Raw genomic sequence first — 25,572 nt, forward strand, 5'->3', positions numbered from 1 at the left:
GGACCGGGCTTCAGATCTCGCTGGCCGGCCCCTCCCCGGGGCTCACACCGGAGCGGCTGCTGGGAGCTCTTCCTGGCCCTGGCTGCCAGCTCAGGGAGCAGATAAGACGAGGGAACAGATGTCTCCTGGGGCCGCTCCGTCCCCCTGTTTTCTTCCCTGGCCCGGGCAGCCGGCTCTTGACCCTCAAGCACAGAAACGGCCTCCCCGCGGCGGTCTCCGAGGGCCCCTGGGCGGACGCTGAGGAAACCCCTGTCTTTGCAGATTCTGGACGTGGGCTGGCCCGAGCTGCACGCGCCGCCCCTGGACAAGGTGTGCACCATCTGCAAGGCACAGGAGTCCTGGCTGAACAGCGACCCCCAGCACGTGGTGGTCATCCACTGCAGGGTGAGCGCCTCTCCCGGGCCGTCCGCGTTCCCGGGGCTCTGTGGGGAGGGGGGGCTCCGTCCTCCTTCACCGAGCGCCTCCCGCCCCTCCCCCCCGCCCCGCCCCGAGCTGGGCATCGTCCGGGTGTGGGACTGAGGTCCAGAGAGTGTGCTGGGGCAGGGAGGGTCCCTCCGCCTGTGGGCAGGCGTGTCTGTCTTCCAAGGAGCGCCCCTTGTTCTTAAAACGGCAAGGAAGGGTGCGTTAAGATCTGGGGCTCAGACTGCCGGGGCCCCCGAGGGGTGGTCAGTGGCCGGACATCGTGGGCAGGGTGCCATTGCTGACACCCACGTCTGAGGGGGACCTGATGTGTCCACTCGGCTGCGGACGGGCGGCCCCCACGCCCTGACCTGCTCTGTGCCGTCCCCGGCCACGGTCTTCCCCTCGCTCTGTGGTTTCCCGGCCGACTGTCCGCGCCCCCGGCCCGCCCGGACTCCTGCGCTCTGACCGGTGTCGAGGGCTGAGCCCCGGGAAGGTCACCGGGGGTCACTGGGGTCACGCGGGGCTCAGCCTCCATGAAAGTGTCACCGATGGGGCAGCAACAGCTCGTGTCTCGGGTGCAGCCCCCACACACACCATGGTCAGAGAAGGTGCTCGGTACGGACGCAGCTCTCTCCAGTGAGTCCTGACGTGCCCCGGGGCCTCGCGCGTGGTCTGTCCCACACAGAATGCTCCCGGCCGCCTCTCCTGCAGGGACACTCTCGGTCATCTCGTCCCCGAGGGGCGTTGTCCTGTCCTCACGCCTCTGCCGTGGGATTCGAGGGGACAGTGGCTCTGCTTTTCTCTCCCGCAGGGCGGGAAGGGACGCATCGGAGTGGTGATCTCATCCTACATGCACTTCACCAACGTCTCGGCCAGGTAGGACGGGCGTCTGAGCTGCCCGGGTCCGGGGGCGGGGGTGGGGGTGGCTGACCTGGGGCCCAGACACCGAGCTCGGTGGAGTCCGTGCGCTCGTGAGATAGACGCTCCCCCTGAGCGTGCATGCTGACGGCCGCCACGGGGCCTGGGAAACACAGTGGACACACGGCCGCCCCGACGAGGCTGTGGAGTCCGCGTCAGCGTGTGTGGAAACCGCACACCCTCCAGGGAGAAGCGTCCACGCTGCTGGGTCTTGCGGGCGCCAGGGAGCACTGAGCGTTGTCCTCTTGTCCCTCAGCCTCTCGAGTGACCAGGCTCCCACTTTACAGATGAGGAAACTGAGGCTGGGCGGAGTTAGGCCCATGCGCTCTGGGGACGTGGGAGAGCTGTCCAGGGACGCTGAGCTGCCATCGTGGGGGTGGGGGCGCTGCTGTGCACGGGGGCAGTGGGGACAGGGACACTGAGCTGCCATCGTGGGGGTGGGGGTGCTGTGCACGGGGGCAGTGGGGACAGGGACACTGAGCTGCCATCGTGGGGGTGGGTGGGGGTGCTGTGCACAGGGGCAGTGGGGACAGGGACACTGAGCTGCCATCGTGGGGGTGGGGGTGCTGTGCACGGGGGCAGTGGGGACAGGGACACTGAGCTGCCATCGTGGGGGTGGGGGTGCTGTGCACGGGGTCAGTGGGGACAGGGACACTGAGCTGCCATCGTGGGGGTGGGGGTGCTGTGCACGGGGGCAGTGGGGACAGGGACACTGAGCTGCCATCGTGGGGGTGGGGCGCTGCTGTGCACGGGGGCAGTGGGGACAGGGACACTGAGCTGCCATTGTGGGGGTGGGGGTGCTGTGCACAGGGGCAGTGGGGACAGGGACACTGAGCTGCCATCGTGGGGGTGGGGCGCTGCTGTGCACGGGGGCAGTGGGGACAGGGACACTGAGCTGCCATCATGGGGGTGGGGCGCTGCTGTGCACGGGGGCAGTGGGGACAGGGACACTGAGCTGCCATTGTGGGGGTGGGGGTGCTGTGCACAGGGGCAGTGGGGACAGGGACACTGAGCTGCCATCGTGGGGGTGGGGGCACTGCTGTGCACGGGGGCAGTGGGGACAGGGACACTGAGCTGCCATCGTGGGGGTGGGGGCACTGCTGTGCACGGGGGCAGTGGGGACAGGGACACTGAGCTGCCATCGTGGGGGTGGGGGCACTGCTGTGCATGGGGGCAGTGGGGACAGGGACACTGAGCTGCCATCGTGGGGGTGGGGGTGCTGCCGTGCACGGGGGCAGTGGGGACAGGGAGGCTGAGCTGCTGTGCACGGGGGCAGTGGGGACAGGAAGGTTGAGCTGCCATCGTGGGGGTGGGGGCGCTGCCGTGCACGGGGGCAGTGGGGACAGGGACACTGAGCTGCCATCGTGGGGGTGGGGCGCTGCCGTGCACGGGGGCAGTGGGACAGGGCGGGCAGCGAGCGTGGGCCACGGGCCAGGCCTCCTGCTCTGAGCCAGCGCGCAGGGAGCCCCAGGGACGTCCCCCAGAGCACACGCCGCTGGCCCTGACGTCCAGACGCGGTGTCCTCGCCTCTCAATGGCCACTTTGTGCGGCACGAGCTGCCCGTCCGAGGAAACACAGCCGTGCTTTCCTGCGCCAGGATGAAATCTGACTTTCCGATTGTTTTCTCTGGAAACGAACCGGGCGCTCGAGCCTGCCACGGAGGAAACCCAACCCCTGGTGTGAGCCGGACCCTCCCGGGGATAATGACCGTTGTGTGTGCCCGGCTCCTGGTCACCTCGAGTCCCTCAGTGGAGCCAGAGGCGTTTGGACGGAGACCAGGTTCCCCAGCAGAATCCGGACGGGCCCCCGTGTTCCTGCGTTTGCCGCCACAACGGAGCTCTGTCTGGGCCCGCGGACGTGCTCGGGGAAGGCGGGGGGCGGGGGGCTGGCCTGTTGGCCTCGGAGACGGGGAGGCCGACAGCTTTCTCTCTCACCGCTGACCCTTGTTCTGCAAGCCACCTCTCCAGCTTGTGGGCGCTTATACAGCTCAGCCACACAGCCAGGCCGTTTGCACGGACATCGCACTCCAGGCGTGCCCTGTGATGTGGGCGCTCAGGACGGAGCCGGGGGGGCAGTCTCCCCGACCTCCAGGAAGGGGCCATGCGGCGGGCTCCGCCCCGTGAGGGCCACATCGTGATTCGAACGTTTCCCGTGACCCCCGTCCACGTGGCGTCCGGGTTTTCTCCGGCATTCGGTGGCTTCCGCGGATGCCCTGCGCGGACGCAGCCGTGGTGACAGATGACCGCGGTCTTTGGCCGTGTCCACGACTGTCCCCTCCGATGTCACTCCCAGAAGGAGTCCCGGGGAGCAGATGGTGTTCAGGCCTTCGTCACTGAGTCGGCTCCGAGACCCGAGCGGGTCCCGGGACGAGCAGCCCGGGGAAGGTCCAGTCGGTGCCTCTGGTATCACTCCTGATGATGACGCCCGCGCCGAACACGAGCGTCATCGGCGTTTCCCCTGAAACGGGCGAATTCCGGACGGAGGGACGTGGTGGGTCGGAGCTGAACTTCCTGCGGAGACGCAGGTGCTCCCGGCGCGGGGACCCCGCACTTCCTGGGGCTGCTGTTCGCGCCCCACTGTTCAGCGCCCGTCCAGACACGGCTTTGCGGCAGGCGGGTCAGCCCTGCCCCCGACCTCTCTGCCCGGCCGGTGCGGCGCCCTCGGACCCTGGTTCCGTCACGCTTCCGGAGCGGCGGGCGCACACACTGCTCTGCTCCGTGCCCTCCGCACGTGGCCCTGGTTCTCACAGACGCTTCAGGAGCCTGGGTCACGGCCTGGTCCCCTCATGCCCCACGGTCTGGGCTGAAGTCGGGTCGGGCACCCACAGAAGACTCTGCTGGACACCCCTGCGGGCGGTGGAGCCAGAGCTCGGTGTCAGACAGGCTGTCGCAGCGGGTGACAGTCCCGTCACACACACGCACCCCGGCGGGACAAGGCTCGGTCAGCTCTCCCCCTGCTGGCCTCAGTGTCCGGCCCCGCGGGGCCCCTCTGCAGATGTGACTCCTCACGGTGGAGCTCAGGGTGGCCCTGTGGGTCCAGACGCTCCTTCTGAGAGTTGGTGGGACACCCAGCGGCTGTGGCCCCCGGGCCTGGCCGGTCCCCGGTTATCCCGACACCTGGGTCTGCCCACTGCTCTCGCCCAGACCCCTCTGAAAACCGCTGCCTCTGTTTGGAGCCACGTGGCACAGAATGTCTGGGGGCCCGGCCGGCACAGCCTGTGGGGACGGCAGTGGCGACTCCCGGGAGCCATGTGCCTGGCGTGGCCTTGCATGGGGGCTGCACTTCTGCAGGACTTGGACCTGGCGTCCAGGGGCCCGGCCTGTGCCCGTGGGGCACTGGGGTCTGAGAGGAGACGCCACGTGGATGGCACGGGTGTGGCAAACACGGCTCCTTGTGGGCGCCAGGCCCAGCCCAGCCCCAGGCCCGTCCGTCAGCAGCCGCCGTCGGTGCCGCGAGTTTAACCCTCTGTCTCTGCCTCCCCAGTGCCGACCAGGCCCTCGACAGGTTTGCCATGAAGAAGTACTACGACGACAAGGTCTCTGCACTGATGCAGCCCTCCCAGAAGCGGTACCTGCACCCCGGGCCTGGGAGGGGGCCGGGATGGGGGGCGGGGTTGTACACGTCACACTGGGCGGGCAGCAGGGGCCGCTGACCCGCCCAGAGCAGGAGGGAAGAGCAGTGAGCACCCCCTCCCGTGGCGGTTGTGGGTGACAGGGCGGCCAGGCCAGGTCAGCGGTCACCTCGGGGCAGCAGGGGCCGCTGACCCGCCCAGAGCAGGAGGGAAGAGCAGTGAGCACCCCCTCCCGTGGCGGTTGTGGGTGACAGGGCGGCCAGGCCAGGTCAGCGGTCACCTCGGGGCAGCAGGGGCCGCTGACCTGCCCAGAGCAGGAGGGAAGAGCAGTGAGCACCCACTCCTGTGGCGGTTGTGGGTGACAGGGCGGCCAGGCCAGGTCAGCGGTCACCTCGGGGCAGCAGGGGCCGCTGACCCGCCCAGAGCAGGAGGGAAGAGCAGTGAGCACCCCCTCCCGTGGCGGTTGTGGGTGACAGGGCGGCCAGGCCAGGTCAGCGGTCACTCGGGGCAGCAGGGCCGCTGGGGGGCCTCTGGTGGGGAGACGGCCCTTCCCAGAGGGCGCCTGGCCTCTCCTGGGACGGGGGTGGTTTTAACACTGAGCTGGGTGTGGGGCTCAGACAGGAGCTCAGGTCCCGGCTGCAGCACCCTCGCAGTTCTGTAAAAACACGACACGGAACATGCCCGTGCTCGCTGGGCCCACAGTGTCCAGACGGCGAAGGGCCGTGTCACCTCAGCAGCCGGGGCGACCGCCTGAGCGAATGGCTGGGCACCACGAGGTGCACACCGCGTCCCGCTCCGCCCGGCCCCATGTTGGCGTTGGAGATGGGACGTCACGGGACGGGCAGGCGGATGTTGCAGGGTCTCCTTTTGTCTGGAGTCAGGCAGTCCAGGAGGAGGAAGGGACGAGGTCAGGCAGCATCCGAGAGCACAGGGGGGGGGGCTGCTCCTGGTCCCCGGAGCCTGCCTGCCGCCCCCTCGTGCCCGAGCGAGACCCTGTGGGAGGCATGCCCGCGGGGAAGCTTCTCTCTGAGGGCCCCGGGCCCGTGTGGGCGTGCGGGCAGCGTGGATACTCTCTCTCCCTCTCGGTCTGGTCTGCTCGGGCGGGAGTGGCGAGGGTGCCCCGGGGGCTCAGCGGGCTGCGCTTTTGCAGGTACGTCCAGTTCCTCAGCGGGCTGCTGTCGGGGACGGTGAAAATGAACGCCTCGCCCCTGTTCCTGCACTTCGTCATCCTGCACGGCACCCCCAACTTCGACACGGGCGGGGGTGAGTGTCCCCCACACGGCGGGAGCCGAGGTGTGCCATCCCAGCACCAAGCAGGCGTCCCGGCCACCCGACAGGCCCAGGCCCTCGGGTCCCTGACTGGACAGACGTCCGTGTGGGGTGGGGCTGTGTGCTGACCAGAGGAGGGACAGGCAGCCGGTGAGGGGACCTCAGGGGCTCTTACGCTGCCATCCAACCCCATCGTTGCTCCCCTGTCCTGGAAGGTGGCGTGTGGGGGCCTGTCTCACGCACCTGCCTCTCTCTGTTCCCCTCCGCACGGCGCCGCGGGCTCACGGACACCTTGGTCCCCGCCCACAGCGTGCCGGCCCTTCCTGAAGCTGTACCAGGCCATGCAGCCCGTGTTCACCTCGGGGATCTAGTGAGTGCGCTGCCCCCGGGGCTCAGCGGGCGGGGAGGTCTGGTGTCAGGGTCCGCAGGGCTCGGGCGGGCGAGAGGGTCTGGAGTCAGGGTCTGCAGGGCTCGGGCGGGCGGGAGGGTCTGGCGTCAGGGCCCGCGGGGCTCGGGCGGGCGGGCGGGTGGTGTCGGGGCCCGCGGGGCTCGGGCGGGCGGGTGGTGTCGGGGTCCGCGGGGCTCGGGCGGGCGGGTGGTGTCGGGGCCCGCGGGGCTCGGGCGGGCGGGTGGTGTCGGGGTCCGCGGGGCTCGGGCGGGCGGGAGGGTCTGGAGTCGGGGTCTGCGGGGCTCGGGCGGGCGGGAGGGTCTGGCGTCAGGGTCCTCCGCCGTCCTCCCGGCTTCCCCTCTGCACGTCAGCGGAAGGGTGGACGCACGTTCTCAGAACGTGGACAAGTTTCTAGGCTTTTTCTGTGTTGGGCTGAGCGTTCCGTGAACGCTGATGGTGAACAAGGTACCAAAGGTTCCCCCTGCTGTGTCACCGCTCGGGACACACTGTGGTCACGCTGGTGCCCACGCGGCGCCATGCACGCCCGTCCGTACCCATGCCGTGTGCCCGGCTGTGCGCACAGTGCCAGGTGGCCCAGCCGGGCCGGCAGCTTCACGCTCCCGCCGACCGGTTCGCGCGTGCAGAGTCCGCGAGGAGAGGGTGCCGGGACCTGGGGTGTCGTTTGGCGTTTTCGGTTGTCGGGTTGCGTTTCTCGGAACGCATTCTCCCCTTTCAACCCGGAGGGGCCCTAACGATCCGTCCCCTTGTCCGTCTGTCCGTCCCAAAGCAATGTCGGCCCGGAGAACCAGAGTCGGATCTCCATCGCCATCGAGCCGGCCCAGCTGCTGAAAGGGGACGTCATGGTGAGTGCTCGCGCCTCGGTCCCGGCCCCAGGGTCCCTGCTCGAAACCACGACCCGGCCCCCGGTTCCCCTGACACCCGGGCAGGGGTGCGGAGCCGCCGGCCCCTGAGGGCGGTCGGGGACGCGGAGGGAGGCTGCCTCGGTGACCAGGACAGCACGGAGCAGCCGGCCCCTCAGGGTGGTCGGGGACGCGGAGGGAGGCTGCCTCGGTGACCAGGACAGCACGGAGCAGCCGGCCCCTCAGAGCGGTCGGGGACTGGGGGGGGGGAGGCTGCATCGGTGACCAGGACAGCATGGAGCAGCCAGCCCCTGAGGGCGGTCGGGGACTCGGGGGGAGGCTGCGTCGGTGACCAGGACAGCAAGGAGCAGCCGGTCCCTCAGGGCGGTCGGGGACTCGGAGGGAGGCTGCGTCGGTGACCAGGACAGCACGGAGCAGCCAGCCCCTGAGGGCGGTCGGGGACTGGGGGGGGGGGGGGAGGCTGCGTCGGTGACCAGGACAGCACGGAGCAGCCGGCCCCTCAGGGCGGTCGGGGACACGGAGGGAGGCTGCCTCGGTGACCAGGACAGCATGGAGCAGCCGGCCCCTCAGGGCGGTCGGGGACTCGGAGGGAGGCTGCGTCGGTGACCAGGACAGCACGGAGCAGCCAGCCCCTGAGGGCGGTCGGGGACGCGGAGGGAGGCTGCCTTGGTGACCAGGACAGCACGGCACAGACGCGTGGTGGGCGCTCCTGACCGGGAGTCCCGGGTCAGCCGCCGCACCCGCAGGGTCACGTTCCCCGACCGTGAGGGGCAGCCAGTGCGCGGTCACAGGCCTTTCGGGGAGACGTGTGGACTCGTCAGATATTGACCGTAAGCAGCGAAGCCTGAGATACGGCTGTGGCGTTGCAGGTCGGCTAGTGACCAGAGCGCTGGTTTCTGGAGGAAGTTTGACTCCTGGATGTGCTGGTCCGTGGCGAGGTTAGCGGTTCTGTCTCTGCCTCCTGTGTCTCTTGAACACGGGAAGTTTCATTCATTTGAAGTAACGGTAGGAGACGTGTACCCTGAACGGCTGTCGTGGAATCTCCCGTGGTCCGGGGCGTGTGCCCGCTCTCAAGAGTAGCTTCTGTGTTATGACACACGGTCATTTAAAGTGTTTCCAGGGGTTAGTGAACACCCACTTTGCCCCCCTGCCCCTGGATTCTCACAACGTCCAGTCCCTGGGGTTTAGTAGGACACAGATCCCCAGGCATGGGCACCCCTGGGCACCCCCCAGGCACATGCTTGGCACACCCTCAGCACACCCACGCTTGTGCAGGATATAAATGTATTTCCAGCCGGTCAGTGCTGAGCGCGGCATCCATCCGGAAGCCTGAGCTGCCCGTGGGGGTGTCGTGCAGAGGCCACGTGGCGGGAAGCTATCGTGAGCCTGCTGGTGCTGTGGGCACGCCCTTTAACAGCCTGCGGGGCCCCCAGCTGAGCCTCCAGGAGAGTTATCAGGAGAGAGGGTACCCCACAGTCCAGTCACAGGAGAACAGGAAGGGGGTGTGCCAGAGGCCAGCTCCAGCTGGTCCCGGGGTCCCCAAAGCAATGGACGGCGTTGGCGAGAAATGAGTGAGAGAGCCGAACTCTTCAGTTCATCTGCCAGGCGTCTCTGCCAACGGCTAGTGTAGCCTTATTGTTACACACTTAAGTTACGATCCCACGATATGCAGAATACATTGACTAATAGTTATTTTTGCTTTCACATGGATGAATGTTCCAGGAGGAGGTCAGTATGTTTCTTTAAGCTGCAAAGCGGGTGGTGAGCCGTTCTAAGTACACAATACCTTGAGCAGCAACAACAATACTGGGATCAGCCTCACGCAGGCTTCTAAAAGGTCACTGCTGATGAATAACGCTGCTCTACCTAGTGGCCTATTGTCTAGTAAAACGATGTTTGTCTACTGTTTTCCTTTGCTAGTTAAGCTCTAGCTTTGTTTTCCTCAGAGCGTTCTACCACCCGCAGGTCAGGTGTGTAAGAGGAAAGTTTTTCTATTCTTCTGTAGTGTGGAAAGGCTAAGGGGGTTTAAGCAATCGGTGAGGTAAAGGCTGAAGGGTGCTTTTGTGTTCAGCCTCTGCTTCCCACCCTTATTTTCTCATAGTATGATTTTTAGGGGTTTTTTCCTACAGACCTAGCCCCTTTGGGGGGATACCATAGCCAGCCTCCTATGACTATGGGCTGAGGCAATGGGCTTATATTCTTCAGCCGAGGTTTCTGCCGGGAACTGCTGAGGGGAACAGCTTTGACAGTGGGAAGTACAGATGCCTTGATCATTTTGCCTCTAGCTCTTGTTTGTTGGGGGCTGCTGGTAAATTTTCTTAAAAGGAACACGGGGCTCGAGTGGTCAAGGAGGTATTTGTGTGGTTCCTTTTGGAGTAATTCTGGAGGGACACAGTCACAGACTAGTTGACCTCAGGGTCTCGAGCGGCCTGGGCAAGTACTGTATGGTTGGAATCACACCGGGACCCGTCCCAATAGGGAATGCACGTAACCCTAATAAGGAAAGAATTGTCGAAGGAAATTGCCCAGATACGACCCAAAAAACACACGCTGTGCAAATGCTTCTTTGCCGCTGTGACTGCGTCAGACAGCGAGGCTGGGCCGGCTCCCGATGGGCGCAGGGCCGGTGCCCGTGAGCAGTAGCGGTGGTGCCGGCACGCCGAGTCTCATGCGGCCCCACGGGGTTGGTTGGGGTGGCTGGGGTGGCGCCGTTGTTCGGTCTCTGCGTCCTGTGCTGACCCATCGTGCGGGCACTCTGCGGTCGTTTCTGAAGCCTCATCGTGGCGGGGGGCTCTGAGCCGCACAGGGGGACTCTCCGTCCGAGAGTGAGGACCCAGGAGGCGAGGTCTCTGTCCCCGAGAAGCCTGGGCGTGCCTTCACTTCCTGTGTGAGCTTTCCGGGCCGTCGTAGCGCCCGCAGCACGGACAGCGCGTCCAGCAGACACTCTCTCCCTGCCCTGGAGGCTGGACGCCCCAGGTCAGGAGTCACAGGGCTGGTCCCTCCCGGGTCCTCTCTCCTGGGCGTGCAGATGGCCGTCCGATTCGTGTCCTCACCCGGTCGCCCTCTGTGTGTGTCCGTGTCCTCATCTCTTCTTATGAGGACACCAGTCACACGGGAGCAGGCCTCACCCTTAGGACGTCATCACCCGAATGACCTTTTTTAGAGACACCGACCCTGAACACAGCCACGTCCTCAGATGGTGGGGGGCACAGAGCAGCCTGTGAGCCCTGTGCTTGTCCAGGGAGCCCGTTCTGGAGGTTCACGGGGAGGTCACCCCCCCACCCCGGGTGTGGTCGCTGCACGCGGTCCGGGTGCACTTGGTGTCTGGCTCTCACGCAGACCCCTCCCCCCCGCCGGCTCTGGGAGCTGCAGGTGGAGATACCAGGGCAGGGGGCCCGGGGCGTGTGCCCAGGAGGACGGGCGGTGGGTTCCCGGGTGGGGGGACGGGGCATGTGCCCAGCAGGACGGGCGGTGGGTTCCCGGGTGGGGGGACGGGGCGTGTGCCCAGGAGCACGGGCGGTGGGTTCCCGGGTGGGGGGACGGGGCGTGTGCCCAGGAGGACGGGCGGTGGGTTCCCGGGTGGGGGGACGGGGCGTGTGCCCAGCAGGACGGGCGGTGGGTTCCCGGGTGGGGGGACGGGGCGTGTGCCCAGGAGGACGGGCGGTGGGTTCCCGGGTGGGGGGACGGGGCGTGTGCCCAGCAGGACGGGCGGTGGGTTCCCGGGTGGGGGGACGGGGCGTGTGCCCAGGAGCACGGGCGGTGGGTTCCCGGGTGGGGGGACGGGGCGTGTGCCCAGCAGGACGGGCGGTGGGTTCCCGGGTGGGGGGACGGGGCATGTGCCCAGCAGGACGGGCGGTGGGTTCCCGGGTGGGGGGACGGGGCGTGTGCCCAGCAGGACGGGCGGTGGGTCCCGGGTGGGGGGACGGCTTCCAGGCGCTGCCAAGGACCACGGGGTGGGCAGGTCCCCCGGCCGTGACCAGCGAGGTCCGCCTTGTGCTGTGGCTGAAAACCCCAGGGCCGCGCTTCCTCCTGAAAATGACCTCAGGGATCAACACCGGGAGGAAAGAAATGCCGGGAATGTTCTGATGCTGGTGGAGCGTGCCGCCCCTCCCCCGCCGGAGTTGGCCCGGAGTGCCGAGCGGCAGGACACGTGTCCAGCCCCCCACGACCCACAGGCCACACGCCTGCCCCACGCTGGGCGGGCTGCTGGGCGCGGGCCCTGCGCCCCGGAGGGCATTCCGACGTGGAGAGAGAGGCCCTTGTGCAACGAGGCGCAGGCCCTCTCTGTGTGAAGGTTCAGCTGGGCAGCCTGTCGGGGCCTCGCCGGGAACCTGGCCCCGGTCGGGCTCGGAGACACTCCTGAGCTGGGAGAGGCGTCCGTGGCTCCCCTGCACGCGGCAGCCCGGGCGGGCCTCCCCTGGTGGCTGCCAGGCGCCTCTCCTGGGGGTGGGCGGCTCCCCGGCTGCTCGGTGGACCCCGTCCAGTGCCAGGGCATTGGTCCTCTCTGACCGCCCCTCTGTGCTCTGGTGAGCGCCCGCCTTGTGCCCAGGTAAGCTGGCCTCTGTCCTGATGCGGGCATCTGCAGGCCAGGCGTGCGGGTGGTCGGCATCATCCATGTGCCGCGGGGGAGCGAGCTGTCTGTCCTTCCTCCCCCTTGGGGCCTGCTGGGGGCCCTGCCGCTGCTGGCGAGGCAAAGGGGACGTCGCCTGCCTGCCCGGCCATCTGAGCACGGCCCTCCCACCCCCGCACGCTGGGCCCCCCCGACTCGGGGCGAGCCCACCCTGGAGGTCAGCCCGGAGTCCACCCTGGGGCAGGGCAGGGCCTCAGGTGCTCGGCAAACACGCGGAGCGTTATGTAACCGGGTGAGGAATGCGTGGGGCAGGCCCATTGGAGGCTGGCCGGCGTCCAGGGCCCGCTTGCCCGGTAAACACGTCCCGCCCTGCCTGCCTCGTCTTGCTGCTGTGGCTGTGAGCGCCCTGTGGCCTCCGCAGCGTGTGCTCGGACGGAGGGGCCGCCTCCTCCGGGAGCCCCTGTGTGTTGTTTCCTGCGGGCGCTTCTGCGGGGTCGGGGTGGAAAGGTGAGTTCTCATCTCTGCGCTTCACCCCGGGGGGGCCCCACCACCTCCCCGGCTGGGGGGCCGTGTGAGGCCCTCTCCTGCTGCCCCGTGGGTCTCCGGGACGCGGCCAGGCTCAGCCCCTCCTGCGGCCTCAGCAGTGTGGACTGGGTGTGTGTTCACGGCCGGCTGGTACCTACTGACTCTTCAGTGGGTCTCCCAGCCGAAACCCACTGAGTCATCTCCTTCCCGAGTGAAATTGGGGCTTGTTGGCCGGGGTGAGGGCCGGCTGGCCGGCTCGGTAAACCTCACAGCGGGTGGCGGGGGCTCCTTCTGGGAAGACATTCCTTGAGGTCTGTCTAGACGGCCACGAAGCCCCCAGCACAGTGGGTTGACACGGGAGGGCGGCTGTCCCTGTCAGAGGGTGCCTTGAAGGGCCCCCCCCCCGTGTCTGCAGGAGCTGAGATGACTTAGCGGGAGGTGCATCTCAGGAGGCCGGCCAGGCGGAGGAAGCAGAAATGTGTGACTTGGGGCAGGTGCTCTGGGCTGGTTCTCAAACCCTGACCCTTGACCCCAGTGCATTTACTGCTGTTGTGGGTGGAGGTTTGAGGTGGAAAGGCCTGCGTGCAGCCTGAGGAGTAAGCTGGCTGGTGGCGTCCAGCATCCTCCGGACAGCAGGTCGTGTCCTCCGGGTCAGAGGTCGCCCGTAGGAAGGGGCTGCCTGTACCCCTTGTTCACTTGGGGGAATCGAGGTGGGTGGCGCTGGGGTCGTCCCCGGCAGCTCGGAGCTCACTCCAGGGCGTGGGCGGGTGTCACGCGGCTGTAAGGGACGAGGCAGGGAGAGCAGCCGGCCGCAAGGTGGGCTCGGCGTAGCCGCCGCGTCCAAGAGGCCCACACGTCACCTGACAGTGTGCATTCGGTCTACACTGTGTGCTAACGTGCGTGCCCGCCGTCCCCCGGAGCGGGGCGCGAGGTCCCCACATCCCCCGGAGCGGGGCGCGAGGTCCCCGCCGTCCCCCGGAGCGGGCGCGTGTCCCCCGGAGCGGGGCGCGAGGTCCCCACATCCCCCGTAGCGGGGCGCGAGGTCCCCGCCGTCCCCCGGAGCGGGGCGCGAGGTCCCCACATCCCCCGGAGCGGGGCGCGAGGTCCCCGCCGTCCCCCGGAGCGGGGCGCGAGGTCCCCACATCCTCCGGAGCGGAGCTCGAGGTCCCCGCCGTCCCCCGGAGCGGGGCGCGAGGTCCCCACATCCCCCGGAGCGGGGCGCGAGGTCCCCGCCGTCCCCCGGAGCGGGGCGCGAGGTCCCCACATTCCTCGGAGCGGGGCGCGAGGTCCCCACATTCCCCGGAGCGGGGTGCGAGGTCGGAGAGCCACACCCGGGCCGAGTGCCTGTCTCTCTCGAGAGTGGAGCGTCCCCCATGGCCCATGATGGGAGCCTGCTCCCAGCTGCCCTGCGGCCTCGGTGGCGACTGTCCCCGTGGGGCATGGGGCGCGGAGGGCAGTGTGGCTGCTTCCTGTTCCGTCTCCCCGTGTCTGTGAATGGTTCCAAACTCGGATGTTCTAAAGTCTAGTGAACGGAGGGAGGGGCCCAGAGCCCGTCACCCTGATCTTCGTGGAAGGGGACCCGGGGACTCCTGTCGCCGCGTGGTATTGGCGGTGACAGGAGCCGACAAGCCTGCCGTGCGGTGAGGAAGGCCGCTCCGGGCGGGCAGCCCGGGGGCCCCTGCTGGCGGGGGGGGGGGTCTCCCCTCGTGGGAGCCGCGTGCAGGTCCCCGTGTGACAGAGGCACCCGGGCCTCCCTCGCCTCAGGAGACAACAGCCGTCACCCTGCCGTGCTCAGGAGGGGTGGCGCCACCCCGGTAGTCGGGACAGAAGTGGGGCGTAAGCAGCAGGAGGCGTGGGGGGCTTCGGGCCTAGCCAGGGTGGTTGTCAGAATCCCCCAGGACCTGGGACGGGGCGCGGAGGAGCGTCGTGACGTGGCTGTGTGCGCGGCTGTGGGAGCACGGTGACCGGGAGCTGGCGAGCCCGGGCCCCGGGGTGGCCTGGCTGGGGCTCCGTGCGGGGTGGACCCAGCAGCTGGGGGACCTGAGCACGAGAGGGCTGCCTCTTTCTCGGGGTCTCAGCACCCAGAGCTTCGTGGTTTCGTTTCTATGCATTTATTTATTTTTTAGATAGAGAAAAAGAGACAGGGACAGACAGACAGGAAGGGAGAGAGATGAGAAGCATCAGTTCTTCATCGTGGCACCTTAGTTGTTCATTGACTGCTTTCTCATAATTGCCTTGACCGGGGCTACTGCAGAGCCGGTGACCCCTTGCTCGAGCTGGGAACCTCAGGGTTCCAAACTGGGGACCTCCACGTCCCCGGTCAATGCTCTGTCCACTGCACCGGCTCCAGTCGGGCCGTGTTGTGTTGGGTAAAGCTTTTGTTTTCCTCGGTGTTTCTACTTTGAGGGCAGCGAGGGGCTGAGTCTGGACCCCCTTGCTTTTCTCTTTGTCATCCCCCCCGTTGACCACATCCTGGGAGCCCGTGGGGAGAACGAACAGGGAGGCCGGTCCCTTCATCCCGTGGGGACGGTGGCCGGTGGGGACCCTCTGCGGGGTCTCCTCCCCGCACGGTGTGGTCAGTGTGGGCCGTGTGGTCAGTGTGGGCCGTGGGGGCCGAGGGTCGCAGTGTGGTCAGTGTGGGCCGTGTGGTCAGTGTGGGCCATGGGGGCCGAGGGTGCGGTGTGGTCAGTGTGGGCCATGCGGTCAGTGTGGGCCATGGGGGCTGAGGGTGCGGTGTGGTCAGTGTGGGCTGTGCGGTCAGTGTGGTCAGTGTGGGCCATGCGGTCAGTGTGGGCCGTGTGGTCAGTGTGGGCCGTGGGGGCCGAGGCTGCGGTGTGGTCAGTGTGGGCCGTGTGGTCAGTGTGGTCAGTGTGGGCCGTGGGGGCCGAGGGTCACGGTATGGTCAGTGGGGGCTGTGGGGGCCGAGGTGCGGTGCATTCTGGAAGGCCGCGAAGACGGCCCTTGTCGGGACCTGGGGCAGTGGCGGGAGGCAGGCAGGTGGGAGTCATCGTGTTTCTCTGGAATCCCTGATCTTTGGCCGTGGACGCCCGAGACCGGCGGAGGTAGACCTGGCTCTGGGTCCCGGTGTGGGTGCTCAGCACACCTGTCAGCACTGCCCCCAGGCAGCTCATTTACGCTGCCCCTCGTCCCATCAGCCATGTCCTGGTGGACAGCGCAGAGGGAGGCTGCTGGACCTGCTTCCGTGCGCTGGAGGGCAGCCTCGTGCTGACCCCTGTGGTCACAGGATAGTTGAAACCCATCTTTCTCGGGGCAGAGCTTCCTTTGGGAGGGTCACTGCTTTTGGAAGCCCCCAGACCGTCCCCACCAGGGTGGGGGTACCCACCACAGACTCCTGGGGACCCCGTGAGGAGCCAGATTTCAAGTCATGTCCTTGGTGATTGAGGCCGGTCTCAAATGACCTCTCCAGGACGCATGGACAGGCTGGCCGGCCTCTCTGTGTCTGTGCCCCTCCCCCCTCCCCTCCCCTCCCCTCCCCTCCCTTCCCCTCCCGTCCCCTCCCCTCTGCCGGGCTCCTGTCTTCTCTCTGTTTCTGTCTCTCCCCCCCCAAATCATAGCGTACACGTGATAGCCCGTTATAGACAGAAATGACCACCTGCTTTTGTGAAAACACAGGCTTTAAGTCAAAACATGGAGAGTTTGGTTGAAAGAAAAACTTCCTCACAGTCAGTCGTTACAGTTTAGGCAAGAGGTGGACGGTGCCGCAGGGGGCCGAGTCCTGGTGGGTCTGCAGGGTCTGGAGGGGGACGGAGGACTGGACCCCACGCCCTGAGGTTGCCCTGGAACAGCCCAGGCGTCTGGCCTGGCCCCTGGGGGTCCCCTGGGGGTCCCGCCCTGCACCCCCCCCCCATGGTGTCGCCCTGAGGAGGGCGGGGCTGACCCTGCAGCTGCCACTCTCTCCCGCCAGGTGAAGTGTTACCACAAGAAGTACCGCTCGGCCACCCGCGACGTCATCTTCCGCCTGCAGCTGCACACGGGGGCCGTGCAGGGCTGCGGCCTCGTGTTTGGGAAGGAGGACCTGGACGGCGCCAGCAGCGGTGAGGACCCCCCCCCCGCAGAGGGGCCAGGGTGCCCAGTGGGACCGGTCTGTGGCTCTATTCTCCCTGCCCCTCCCGCTGACCCCCTGAGCGACACAGCTGTGACCCGTCCCCGGGAAGACTGACGGTGGACCCGGCAAAGGAGACGCCATAGAGAAACAGCGTGCCCCGATCTCCCTGCCCTGGGCACGAGGTGGCTGTCGGACGGTGCCGGGCCGTGCCGTGCCGTGCCGTGCCGGGCCGTGCCGTGCCGTGCCGTGCCGTGCCGTGCCGGGCCGGGCCGTGCCGGGCCGTGCCATGCCGTGCTGTGCTGTGCCGTGCCGGGCCGGGCCGTGTGTTCCTTGGCTCCTCGCCGCCATGTGTTGAAACTGATTTCTGTTTCAGATGACCGTTTTCCTGCCAACGGGAAGGTGGAGTTAGTGTTCTCGGCCACGCCCGAGAGGATTCAAGGTGGGTCCGGGGCGGGGCGCGGGGGGCCTGTCAGGGTCTCTGCCTGCTCCCACCTCGGCCCGTGGCCTTTGTTGGGCAATTTTTATAGCATCGTTTGTAACCACAGGGTGTCAGGCGGTGGGTGAGGTGGGGGCACGCGTGGTCCCTGAAGTTCCGTCCCTCCTTCTCGGGGAGACGACACCGAATGTTTCCTCGCTCCCTTAGTAACAACGGCGTTAGAAGTTCTGTCGTCTGCAAATACTGATGTTTAAGACAGTTTCCTTTCCTTCTAAAAACACACTGAAAGAGGCACCAGCCCTTTTATGATCAAGGCTCGGGGTGCGTGTCTGTCCTCAGGATCCATGTGCGTGAGCGTTTTAACCCCGTGTTTCCTTGCCGTGTAAGCTCAGCACCCTCCCGCAATTGGTGCCCCCAGCTCAGGCATGAAGTCACCGCCGGGCTGTGGGCTCAGCCCCCGTGGCGTTCTCAGAACAGCTGCAGGACGAGCAGAGGTCGGCGCTGCGGCCTGGCCCATGCCCACCTCTCTGTCCGTCACCCGAGGCCGGGCTCTCGGTCCTGTCTGGGGAAGGCTCTGGGGACCCTGTCGTGCAGATGTGGCACCCAGAGCCCCACACACGGTGGACGGAGGCTGAGCCTTGGCCCCTCCCACCTGCGGGGGCTCTAACCGTCATCCTGTCTGCCCGAGGCAAACGGTGCGCGCTCGCTTGTTGACGCCAGGGCCAGGGCGCGGGGCAGACCGCGGCCCCCTCGTCGGCACGAAGGAGCGCGAGGGGCTGGCCCGGCCGGACTGACGCCCGTGTCTCCGTTCCCCCGCGCAGGCTGCGAGCATTTGCGGAATGACCACGGGGTGAGCGTGGACTTCAACACGGCCGACCCACTGATCCGCTGGGACTCATACGAGAACCTGAGTGCCGACGGCGAAGGTGCGTGTCTGCCTGTGTCCTGTGTCCATTACACGTGTGTCCTGTGTCCGTTACACGTGTGTCCTGTGTCCGTTACACGTGTGTCCTGTGTCCATTACACGTGTGTCCTGTGTGCGTTACACGTTGGGGTCCGAGCTGGTGCGTATCTACGTGTGTCCTGTGTCCGTTACACGTGTGTCCTGTGTGCGTTACACGTGTGTCCTGTGTCCGTTACACGTTGGGGTCCGAGCTGGTGCGTATCTACGTGTGTCCTGTGTCCATTACACGTGTGTCCTGTGTGCGTTACACGTGTGTCTTGTGTCCGTTACACGTTGGGGTCCGAGCTTTCCCGGCGGTCCTGGGAGGATGGAAGTCCCACCGTCGTTCCTGAGGGGCGGCGTCCCTGCCCTGGGGGGTCTGGGGGCGCTCCTGAGACCCGGCGTGGTGCGTGGGGGTTCGGCTCTTACGAGCACCGTGGCGGGCGGTGGCCGGGCGGCGAGGTTGTCTTCTGGGGCCCTCCTTGCCCACGGCGGGTTGCTGGCGTCCGGCCCTGCCCTTTCAGCCCCTTTGCTGTGTCTGGGGCACCGGGCGTCCGGCCTCGTTTCTGTCTGTGACTCAGCCATCCGGGCTCTGTGGCTGCGTCGCTGCGTCCGTGTCTGTGCGACCCCCTCACCCAGAGGGACGTCCAGCCTGGGTCGGGGCCGGTCGTGCAGGAGGGAAGGGCAGGGTTGGCCAGGAGAAGCCGGGAGGGAGGCTGACCTCACAGGGCACGCAGGACGGCTCCGGGGCTCGTGAGAACGCAGGCAGTCCACGGCTTTGCACCCTGACTGGGAATCAGACCCCATCTGAGGGAGAGACGGTCAGAATACCTCCTGTCACCTCCGCGTCCTCCCGATGCAGAGCAGCCGGGAGCCCGTGTCCGTGGAGGGACAGCACTGCGTCCCCCTCTGTGGGTCGTGAGCGTGAGACTGGAGGGGGCGTGTGTGGCTGCACCGGGCTCACCAAGTGTGCATGGCATGTGGCCCCTCGCCCCTCTGGGCTGCTTCTGGTGGCACTTTGGAGCCTGCAGACGGTCCTGTGCAGAGACGGGCCTCGTCCTGGGCACCGGGGCTTCTAAGTGTCACATGACAGTTTTCCCACTGAACCCCATGTAAGCGCCAGCCTGCCACGTGAACGCTAGTTCACAGAGTACACCGGCTTCCGCCAGAGGGTCCCCCAAAGGTACGGGGTCTGTTCTGCCTCCTCACTGCACAGCCCGGCCGTCCTCATGGCCCTGCGCCCAGGCCAGCGGGCCCGCCGCTCCACGGGTCTCTGCACTGCCGCCCCCAGAAAGCTTGCCCAGGGTCCGGCCGCCCCACGGGTCTCTGCACTGCCGCCCCCAGAAAGCTTGCCCAGGGTCCGGCCGCTCCACGGGTCTCTGCAATGCCGCCCCCAGAAAGCTTGCCCAGGGTCCGGCTGCACCACGGGTCTCTGAACTGCCCTGTACTACCGCCCCCAGAAAGCTTGCCCAGGGTCCGGCCGCTCCACGGGTCTCTGCAATGCCGCCCCCAGAAAGCTTGCCCAGGGTCTGGCCGCTCCACGGGTCTCTGCACTACTGCCCCCAGAAAGCTTGCCCAGGGTCCGGCCGCTCCACGGGTCTCTGCAATGCCGCCCCCAGAAAGCTTGCCCAGGGTCCGGCCGCTCCACGGGTCTCTGCACTGCCGCCCCCCAGGGTCCCTCCACGGGTCTCTGCACTGCCGCCCCCAGAAAGCTTGCCCAGGGTCCGGCCGCTCCACGGGTCTCTGCACTGCCGCCCCCAGAAAGCTTGCCCAGGGTCCAGCTGCACCACGGGTCTCTGCACTGCCGCCCCCCAGGGTCCCTCCACGGGTCTCTGCACTGCCGCCCCCAGAAAGCTTGCCCAGGGTCCGGCCGCTCCACGGGTCTCTGCACTGCCGCCCCCCAGAAAGCTTGCCCAGGGTCCGGCCGCTCCACGGGTCTCTGCACTGCCGCCCCCAGAAAGCTTGCCCAGGGTCCAGCCGCTCCACGGGTCTCTGCACTGCCGCCCCCCAGAAAGCTTGCCCAGGGTCCAGCTGCACCACGGGTCTCTGCACTGCCGCCCCCCAGGGTCCCTCCACAGGTCTCTGCACTGCCGCCCCCAGAAAGCTTGCCCAGGGTCCAGCCGCTCCACGGGTCTCTGCACTGCCGCCCCCCAGAAAGCTTGCCCAGGGTCCAGCTGCACCACAGGTCTCTGCACTGCCGCCCCCCAGGGTCCCTCCACAGGTCTCTGCACTGCCGCCCCCAGAAAGCTTGCCCAGGGTCCGGCCGCTCCACGGGTCTCTGCACTGCCGCCCCCAGGGTCCGGCCGCTCCACGGGTCTCTGCACTGCCGCCCCCAGAAAGCTTGCCCAGGGTCCGGCCGCACCACGGGTCTCTGCGCTGCCGCCCCCAGGGTCCCTCCACGGTGGACTTCTTCCTGAGCTCCCTCCTTCTCCCCCACTCTCCACGCTCTTCAGCGCCTCAGGCGTGAGGCTGATCTGCTTGGTGAGCTCGGTCCCGAGCCTGTTGCTGCCCCCCCACCCCCCACCGGCCAGCAGTCCCTGCACCAGGGCGAGAAGCAGGCGGGGTCCCCACCATGTCGCCCCAGGGCAGACACTGTCTTTTACTGGAAAGGGATGTATGGCTGCCCTCTGTCCACCTCTGCTCGGGCCCTGCTGGGCGCGGGGGGCGGGGCGAGTCCACCCAGCTGCCTTGGCTCAGGCCTGTCCCTGTCCAGAGCCCACGCCGTCACGCGTGGAGTCCCGCAGCTGCCCAGCCAGGCCCTTCACTCTCTCACATCCCTCTGCTGGGGACGCGTTCTGAGGACAGGGGCCTCGTGAATGAGCTTCCTGCTGGGTTCCTTGTCCCTTCCTCCCGAGTGACAGGCAGGCTGAGGGGTCTCACTCTGGGCGCACGTCGCCAGGCAGCGCACAGACATCCTGGTGAGGTCACCAGCACGGGAAAGGGTGCTGGAGCCCCGGGCGTTGAGAGGAGGGCCGGGGAGCACATGCCTGGGTGCCTCCCCCATACCGCCTCCCCTGGGGGTGCCTTCCCACCCGGACACGGTCAGGTCACCGGTGTGCGGAGCGGGCTGGGCTCCAGGGGTGGGGATGCAGCCCCGAGGGAGGGAGGGAGCAGGGCAGCAGGAGGACCCTGTGCAGGAAGCACCGGTGAGCTCACGCTGACGTGAGCGAGCGCGAGGGCCCAGGGGAGGCGGCGCGGAGTCCCGGCGGCTGTTCCGAGAATGCAGGGGACGCAGGAGCTGTGGTCTGTGCGCCAGGCAGGTGGCCGCTGGCTCTGAGGGCCGTGCGCACGTGGTCTGGCCGCCCGGCCCGGCCTCGGCAGCCTTTGCTCCTCAGCCTCCAGAGTTCAAACTTCACAGACACCCCACCCTCGTATTGACACTGTGCCGGCCAGCCGGTGCTGGAACCAAAGTCCCCAACAGCCAGCGGGATCCTCCGCTCTGCCGGCTAGCTGGGAGGGAGCCAGCCTGGTGGAGACGCCCGCGTGCACGCTGCTCCTCGGGCCGAAGCTCCCCCAGAAAGCGGGTCCCACCGCCCAGACTGCAGAGCTGGGGGGCTGGGGGGGGTGCACGGAAAGTAAGCAGGGGTGTGCGTGTGTGTGTGTGTGAGTGCTCACGTGGGCGAGTGTGTCTGGTCACATGTGGACATGTATATATGTGTGCACACACGTGGCTGAGTGTATATATGTGTGTGCACACATGTGGGCGAGTGTGCGTGCGTGTGTGTGTGGTTCTGCAGAGACACAGACACCTGCGACGTGCGGGCCCCAAGCTTCCTGAGGCAGGACAGGGTGTGGGGGTGGGTGGACTGCGGCTCCCACCAGCCAGAGGAGGGACACGCGGACTGGCTCTCCGGTCAGAGAACTGTCACTGCTTCCCTGGGGCGGGAACGTTTGAGTTAGGCGCCCTCAAGGGCTGCCAGGACGGGCCCGGGTGTGTCAGGCGAGGTGGGGTGTGGGTCAGGAGCGGTGCTGGCCGCAGTCATGTTTGTGTGGGCCGTTGGGCAGTTGCCACATCCAGGAGACGCTGGCCACCGCCCACTGAGTCCTGGCGGCTGCTGTGCCCTGCATTCCGGGGCAGTGCCGGGTGCCAGGCACGCCCAGAACCGCCCAGGAGTTGGGTCCTGCGCTGCGGTGAGCGCGTCCCTCCCTGGGGAGGAGCTTCCTTCTGTTGGAATGCCTCCTGCCACCGCTCGCTGGTTTGTTTTATGATATTTCCCCCTTTCTTACTCTCTGTGTTTTTCCAAGCACGTGCAGCCGCCTGTTTCTAGAACACGTTTGCGGAGAGCTCCGCGTGGCTCCCAAGCGAGCGGCTCTCAGAGCCCCCTTGGCAGGCAGGGCGTCCCGGCTGCCGTCCGTCGCCCCGGGGGCCTGAGGCTGGGGGCTGGGTGCCACAGTGGGGAGAGGCTGCAGCCTGGGGGGTGTTTCTGTAACTTCGCCTGGGGGGGAGCAGAGGAGGTTGTCAGGGGCGCAGACCACGCTGCACGCCCTGGGGACTTAGTGGTTTATCGCCATCATTGGCTTTTCCTAAAAAAACAGAAAAAGAAAAAAATCACAGGCAGAGGGCTCGTTCCCTCTAACCCTGCAACGCGTCAGCCGCCGGTTCTGCAGGCGAGAGGTGACGCTCTCCGAAGCCGGGAGCAGACACACAGCCCGGGCTTTCTCCGCAGCGGGCAGTACTGGGCACACACACACACACAGCTGTGTCTTGAAACAGCACAGAGGGGAGGCGGCAAAGCCGGAGCAGCTCTGGCGCGCTGGCGTGTCACAGGCAGCCACGGACGTCCTGGAGGGAAGGGGCGAGCGGCCCGGGTCACCTGAGTCGCCTCAGACGATGACTGGCGAGACTTGGAAACAATTGTTGAAATCCGTCCTTCCTCATGAGAAACGGGTCCGCCGAGCTGAGTTGTGCGTGCTCACGAACTGAATGCCAGGGGGCGCTCTGGCCCCCTAACCCCCGGGCCCCTGAATGGACACTGAGATCCCAGGACAGCCCTCCGGGAGCACCCCCTTCCCACCGGCCAGGGGGCTGTCCTACAGATAAGAGGTGCATGAGGCACAGAGAGGTCCAGTAACTCACCCGAGGACACACAGCTGGGGTCCAGCCAGGGTTCAACCTGGATAGGTATTTCAGAAAGTCTCCCAAGGGAGTCGGTCACTCTTGGAGGGCGGGGCCGGCATGCGGGTGCCACAGGGCAAGACCACCGTCCTGGGGGGGGGCGGAGAGCGGCCTCCCTGTCCCTGGTGTCTGAGAAGGCCTGGATCAGAGCGAGAGGGGGGGTTTATCTCCCCCCCTCCTGGACCCTTGTCCTGGGAGGGCTGCGGTTGTGGGAACCCCCTGTGGCCGCAGGGAATGGTGACCACCTCTGCGTGGACAGGTGGGGCCGTGTCAGGGCCCTGACGCTGATCCTCGGACCGCTCTCCGCTGACCTCGGGGCACACAGAGGGGTCCTGAGGGGCGTTTGTCTCTCTCCGTGCTGGGAGTGGCCTTCTATCCCGTCCTCTGTTTGGACAGACGCCCCCACCATTCCAAGGGCCGGACACCCCAACGCCCTTGCCTGACCGTGCTCTCCCGTTTCCTCTCCGGCAGTGCCGCACACCCAGGGCCCCGTCGACGGCAGTCTCTACGCCAAGGTGAGGAAGAAGAGCACCTCAGACGCCAGCATCCCGGGGGGGCCCCCGGCCGTCCCCGCCGCCAGCAGCCCAGACCACGGCGACCACACGCTGTCCGTCAGCAGCGACTCGGGCCACTCCACCGCCTCGGCGAGGACAGACAGGACCGAGGAGCACCTGGCTCCGGGGCCCAGGCGGGGTCTGAGCGCCCAGGAGAAGGCCGAGCTGGAGCAGCTGCTCAGCGGTTTTGGCCTGGAAGGTTCCGGAAGCCCCAAGGACATGGCGGACGCGCGCAGCAAGTTCAGCGGGACGCGCCACGTGGTGCCAGCCCAGGTGCACGTGAACGGGGACGCCGCGCCCAAGGACCGGGAGACGGACATCCTGGATGACGAGGTGCCCGGCCAGGACCTGCAGAGCGTGGACAGCCTGGGGACCCTGTCCTCCTCCGAGGGGCGCCAGTCCGCCCACCTGGGCCCCTTCGCCCGCCACCAGGGCAGCCGCCACTCGCTCCTGTCCGACGGGTGCGGCGAGGACCCGCACGGTGCCCTGGTCCCGGACCCGGGCCTCAGCGTGGAGCCCTCCTGCGAGCAGGAGGCCTTCGGGGGCCGGGAGCCCAAGCCGCCGCAGCCCGAGCTCGGGATGCCCGGCCTGTCCGCCCGGCCGCAGGCCTACGAGCAGAGCGGCTACTCCACGCAGACCTGGGTGCGCCAGCAGCAGATGGTGGCCGCCCACCAGTACAGCTTCGCCCCCGATGGGGACGCCCGGCTCGTCGGCCGCGGCCCAGCGGACGGTCCCCGCCCGGTGCAGGCCCAGCCCCGGCTCCAGGTCACCCCCGCCCGGGGCCCCAGCGGCCGAGTGGCCACACAGAGGGGCGTGGGCCCTGGGTTACACGCCCCCGACACCCAGCGGCCCCCTCCCGGGAAGGCCTTCAGAGCCAGGTTCCCGGACGTCGGCATCGTGAACGGGACGGGCCCGGAGTCCAGCCCGGACCCCTCCCCGGGGTCGCCCACCCTGGACATCGACCAGTCCATCGAGCAGCTCAACAGGCTGATCTTGGAGCTGGACCCCACCTTCGAGCCCGTCCCCACCCATCTGAACATGACGGGCAGCCAGGCCAACGGCCCCATGGTCCCCGATGGTGTGGGCCCCGGGCTCCGGGCCAGCGGCCGCCTGCAGGACAGAGGGCAGGACCCCAGCAGGGCCCCCGCGCAGCCAGGTGAGCGGCGTCTCGGGCGCGCCCCTCCTGTGCCCGTGTTCTGTAGCAGAGAGGGCGGGTCCTTCGGTGGGCTGCAGGGGGAGGGGACAGGGCCGCTGGGCCCTGGCCGCAGCCTGTGGGGACCAGGAGGTAACTGCACGGTCCTGGTGCAGGAGACGTCCCAGACCCGGCCGTGCAGAGAGCCGGTGGCTGCGTGTGGGGTGGAGGGTGTGGAGGGCAGTGGGAGGGGAGGGGCAGGCTCAGGACCGGCAGGGCCGAGGGGTGCGGTGAGTCCAGGCCCCGAGGCCGAGCTCCCGGGCCCAGAGCAGCGGGGGGTGCAGCCCGGTGGGTCCCCTGTGTGCCCCTTGCAGCGGCAGGGGCTGCACTGACTCAAGGAGGCAGAGCCCGCCTGGGCCCTTGTCCCGGGGATGTGGTGTTGGGAGAACCAGTTGGCCCTCCTTCCCAGCGGCTCGTCCAGGAAGCCTAGGTGGCTGTGGTGGACAGGCAGTGACCTCCGGGTGTCCGGTGGCACGGCCATGGGGCACGTGTTGGGACTGGGTCTGTGGCGTGCTCTCTGGTGGAGGCCCAAGGCTGGGGGGACTGGGGTGGGGGCAGTGACGGAGGGGGCCCGTCCACAGGGGATGTGGTGTGAGGCCTCAGGGAGATGGGGCTTCCGGAAGGTTCTGCATACAGAGGACGGCCCAGGCCGTCATCCGAGTCAATGAGGTCAGTAGAGTTGGAGCCTGCGGGCTCTGATCAGCAGGACCGGGACCCAGCGGCCACCCAAGGCCGGGAGTG

The 25,572-nt window shown here is 67.6% G+C and overlaps 1 protein-coding gene across 8 annotated transcripts in view; it reads left to right on the forward strand.

The window, feature by feature from the left end:
* The window catches only part of TNS3 (tensin 3), a 133,138-nt gene that overhangs the window by 72,922 nt on the left and 34,644 nt on the right, over nucleotides 1-25,572 (forward strand). For all 8 annotated transcript variants that reach the window (XM_066240242.1, XM_066240240.1, XM_066240243.1 and 5 more), the window contains 10 exons: nucleotides 262-384; nucleotides 1,214-1,278; nucleotides 4,804-4,887; nucleotides 6,042-6,154; nucleotides 6,470-6,530; nucleotides 7,336-7,411; nucleotides 16,450-16,579; nucleotides 16,964-17,029; nucleotides 17,848-17,952; nucleotides 23,557-24,795. In XM_066240242.1, the coding sequence (XP_066096339.1) occupies nucleotides 262-384; nucleotides 1,214-1,278; nucleotides 4,804-4,887; nucleotides 6,042-6,154; nucleotides 6,470-6,530; nucleotides 7,336-7,411; nucleotides 16,450-16,579; nucleotides 16,964-17,029; nucleotides 17,848-17,952; nucleotides 23,557-24,795 (2,062 nt within the window). The remainder of the gene's footprint in view (nucleotides 1-261; nucleotides 385-1,213; nucleotides 1,279-4,803; nucleotides 4,888-6,041; nucleotides 6,155-6,469; nucleotides 6,531-7,335; nucleotides 7,412-16,449; nucleotides 16,580-16,963; nucleotides 17,030-17,847; nucleotides 17,953-23,556; nucleotides 24,796-25,572) is intronic.

Source organism: Saccopteryx bilineata, chromosome 7 (assembly GCF_036850765.1).
Source record: "Saccopteryx bilineata isolate mSacBil1 chromosome 7, mSacBil1_pri_phased_curated, whole genome shotgun sequence".
Lineage (NCBI taxonomy): Eukaryota > Metazoa > Chordata > Mammalia > Chiroptera > Emballonuridae > Saccopteryx > Saccopteryx bilineata.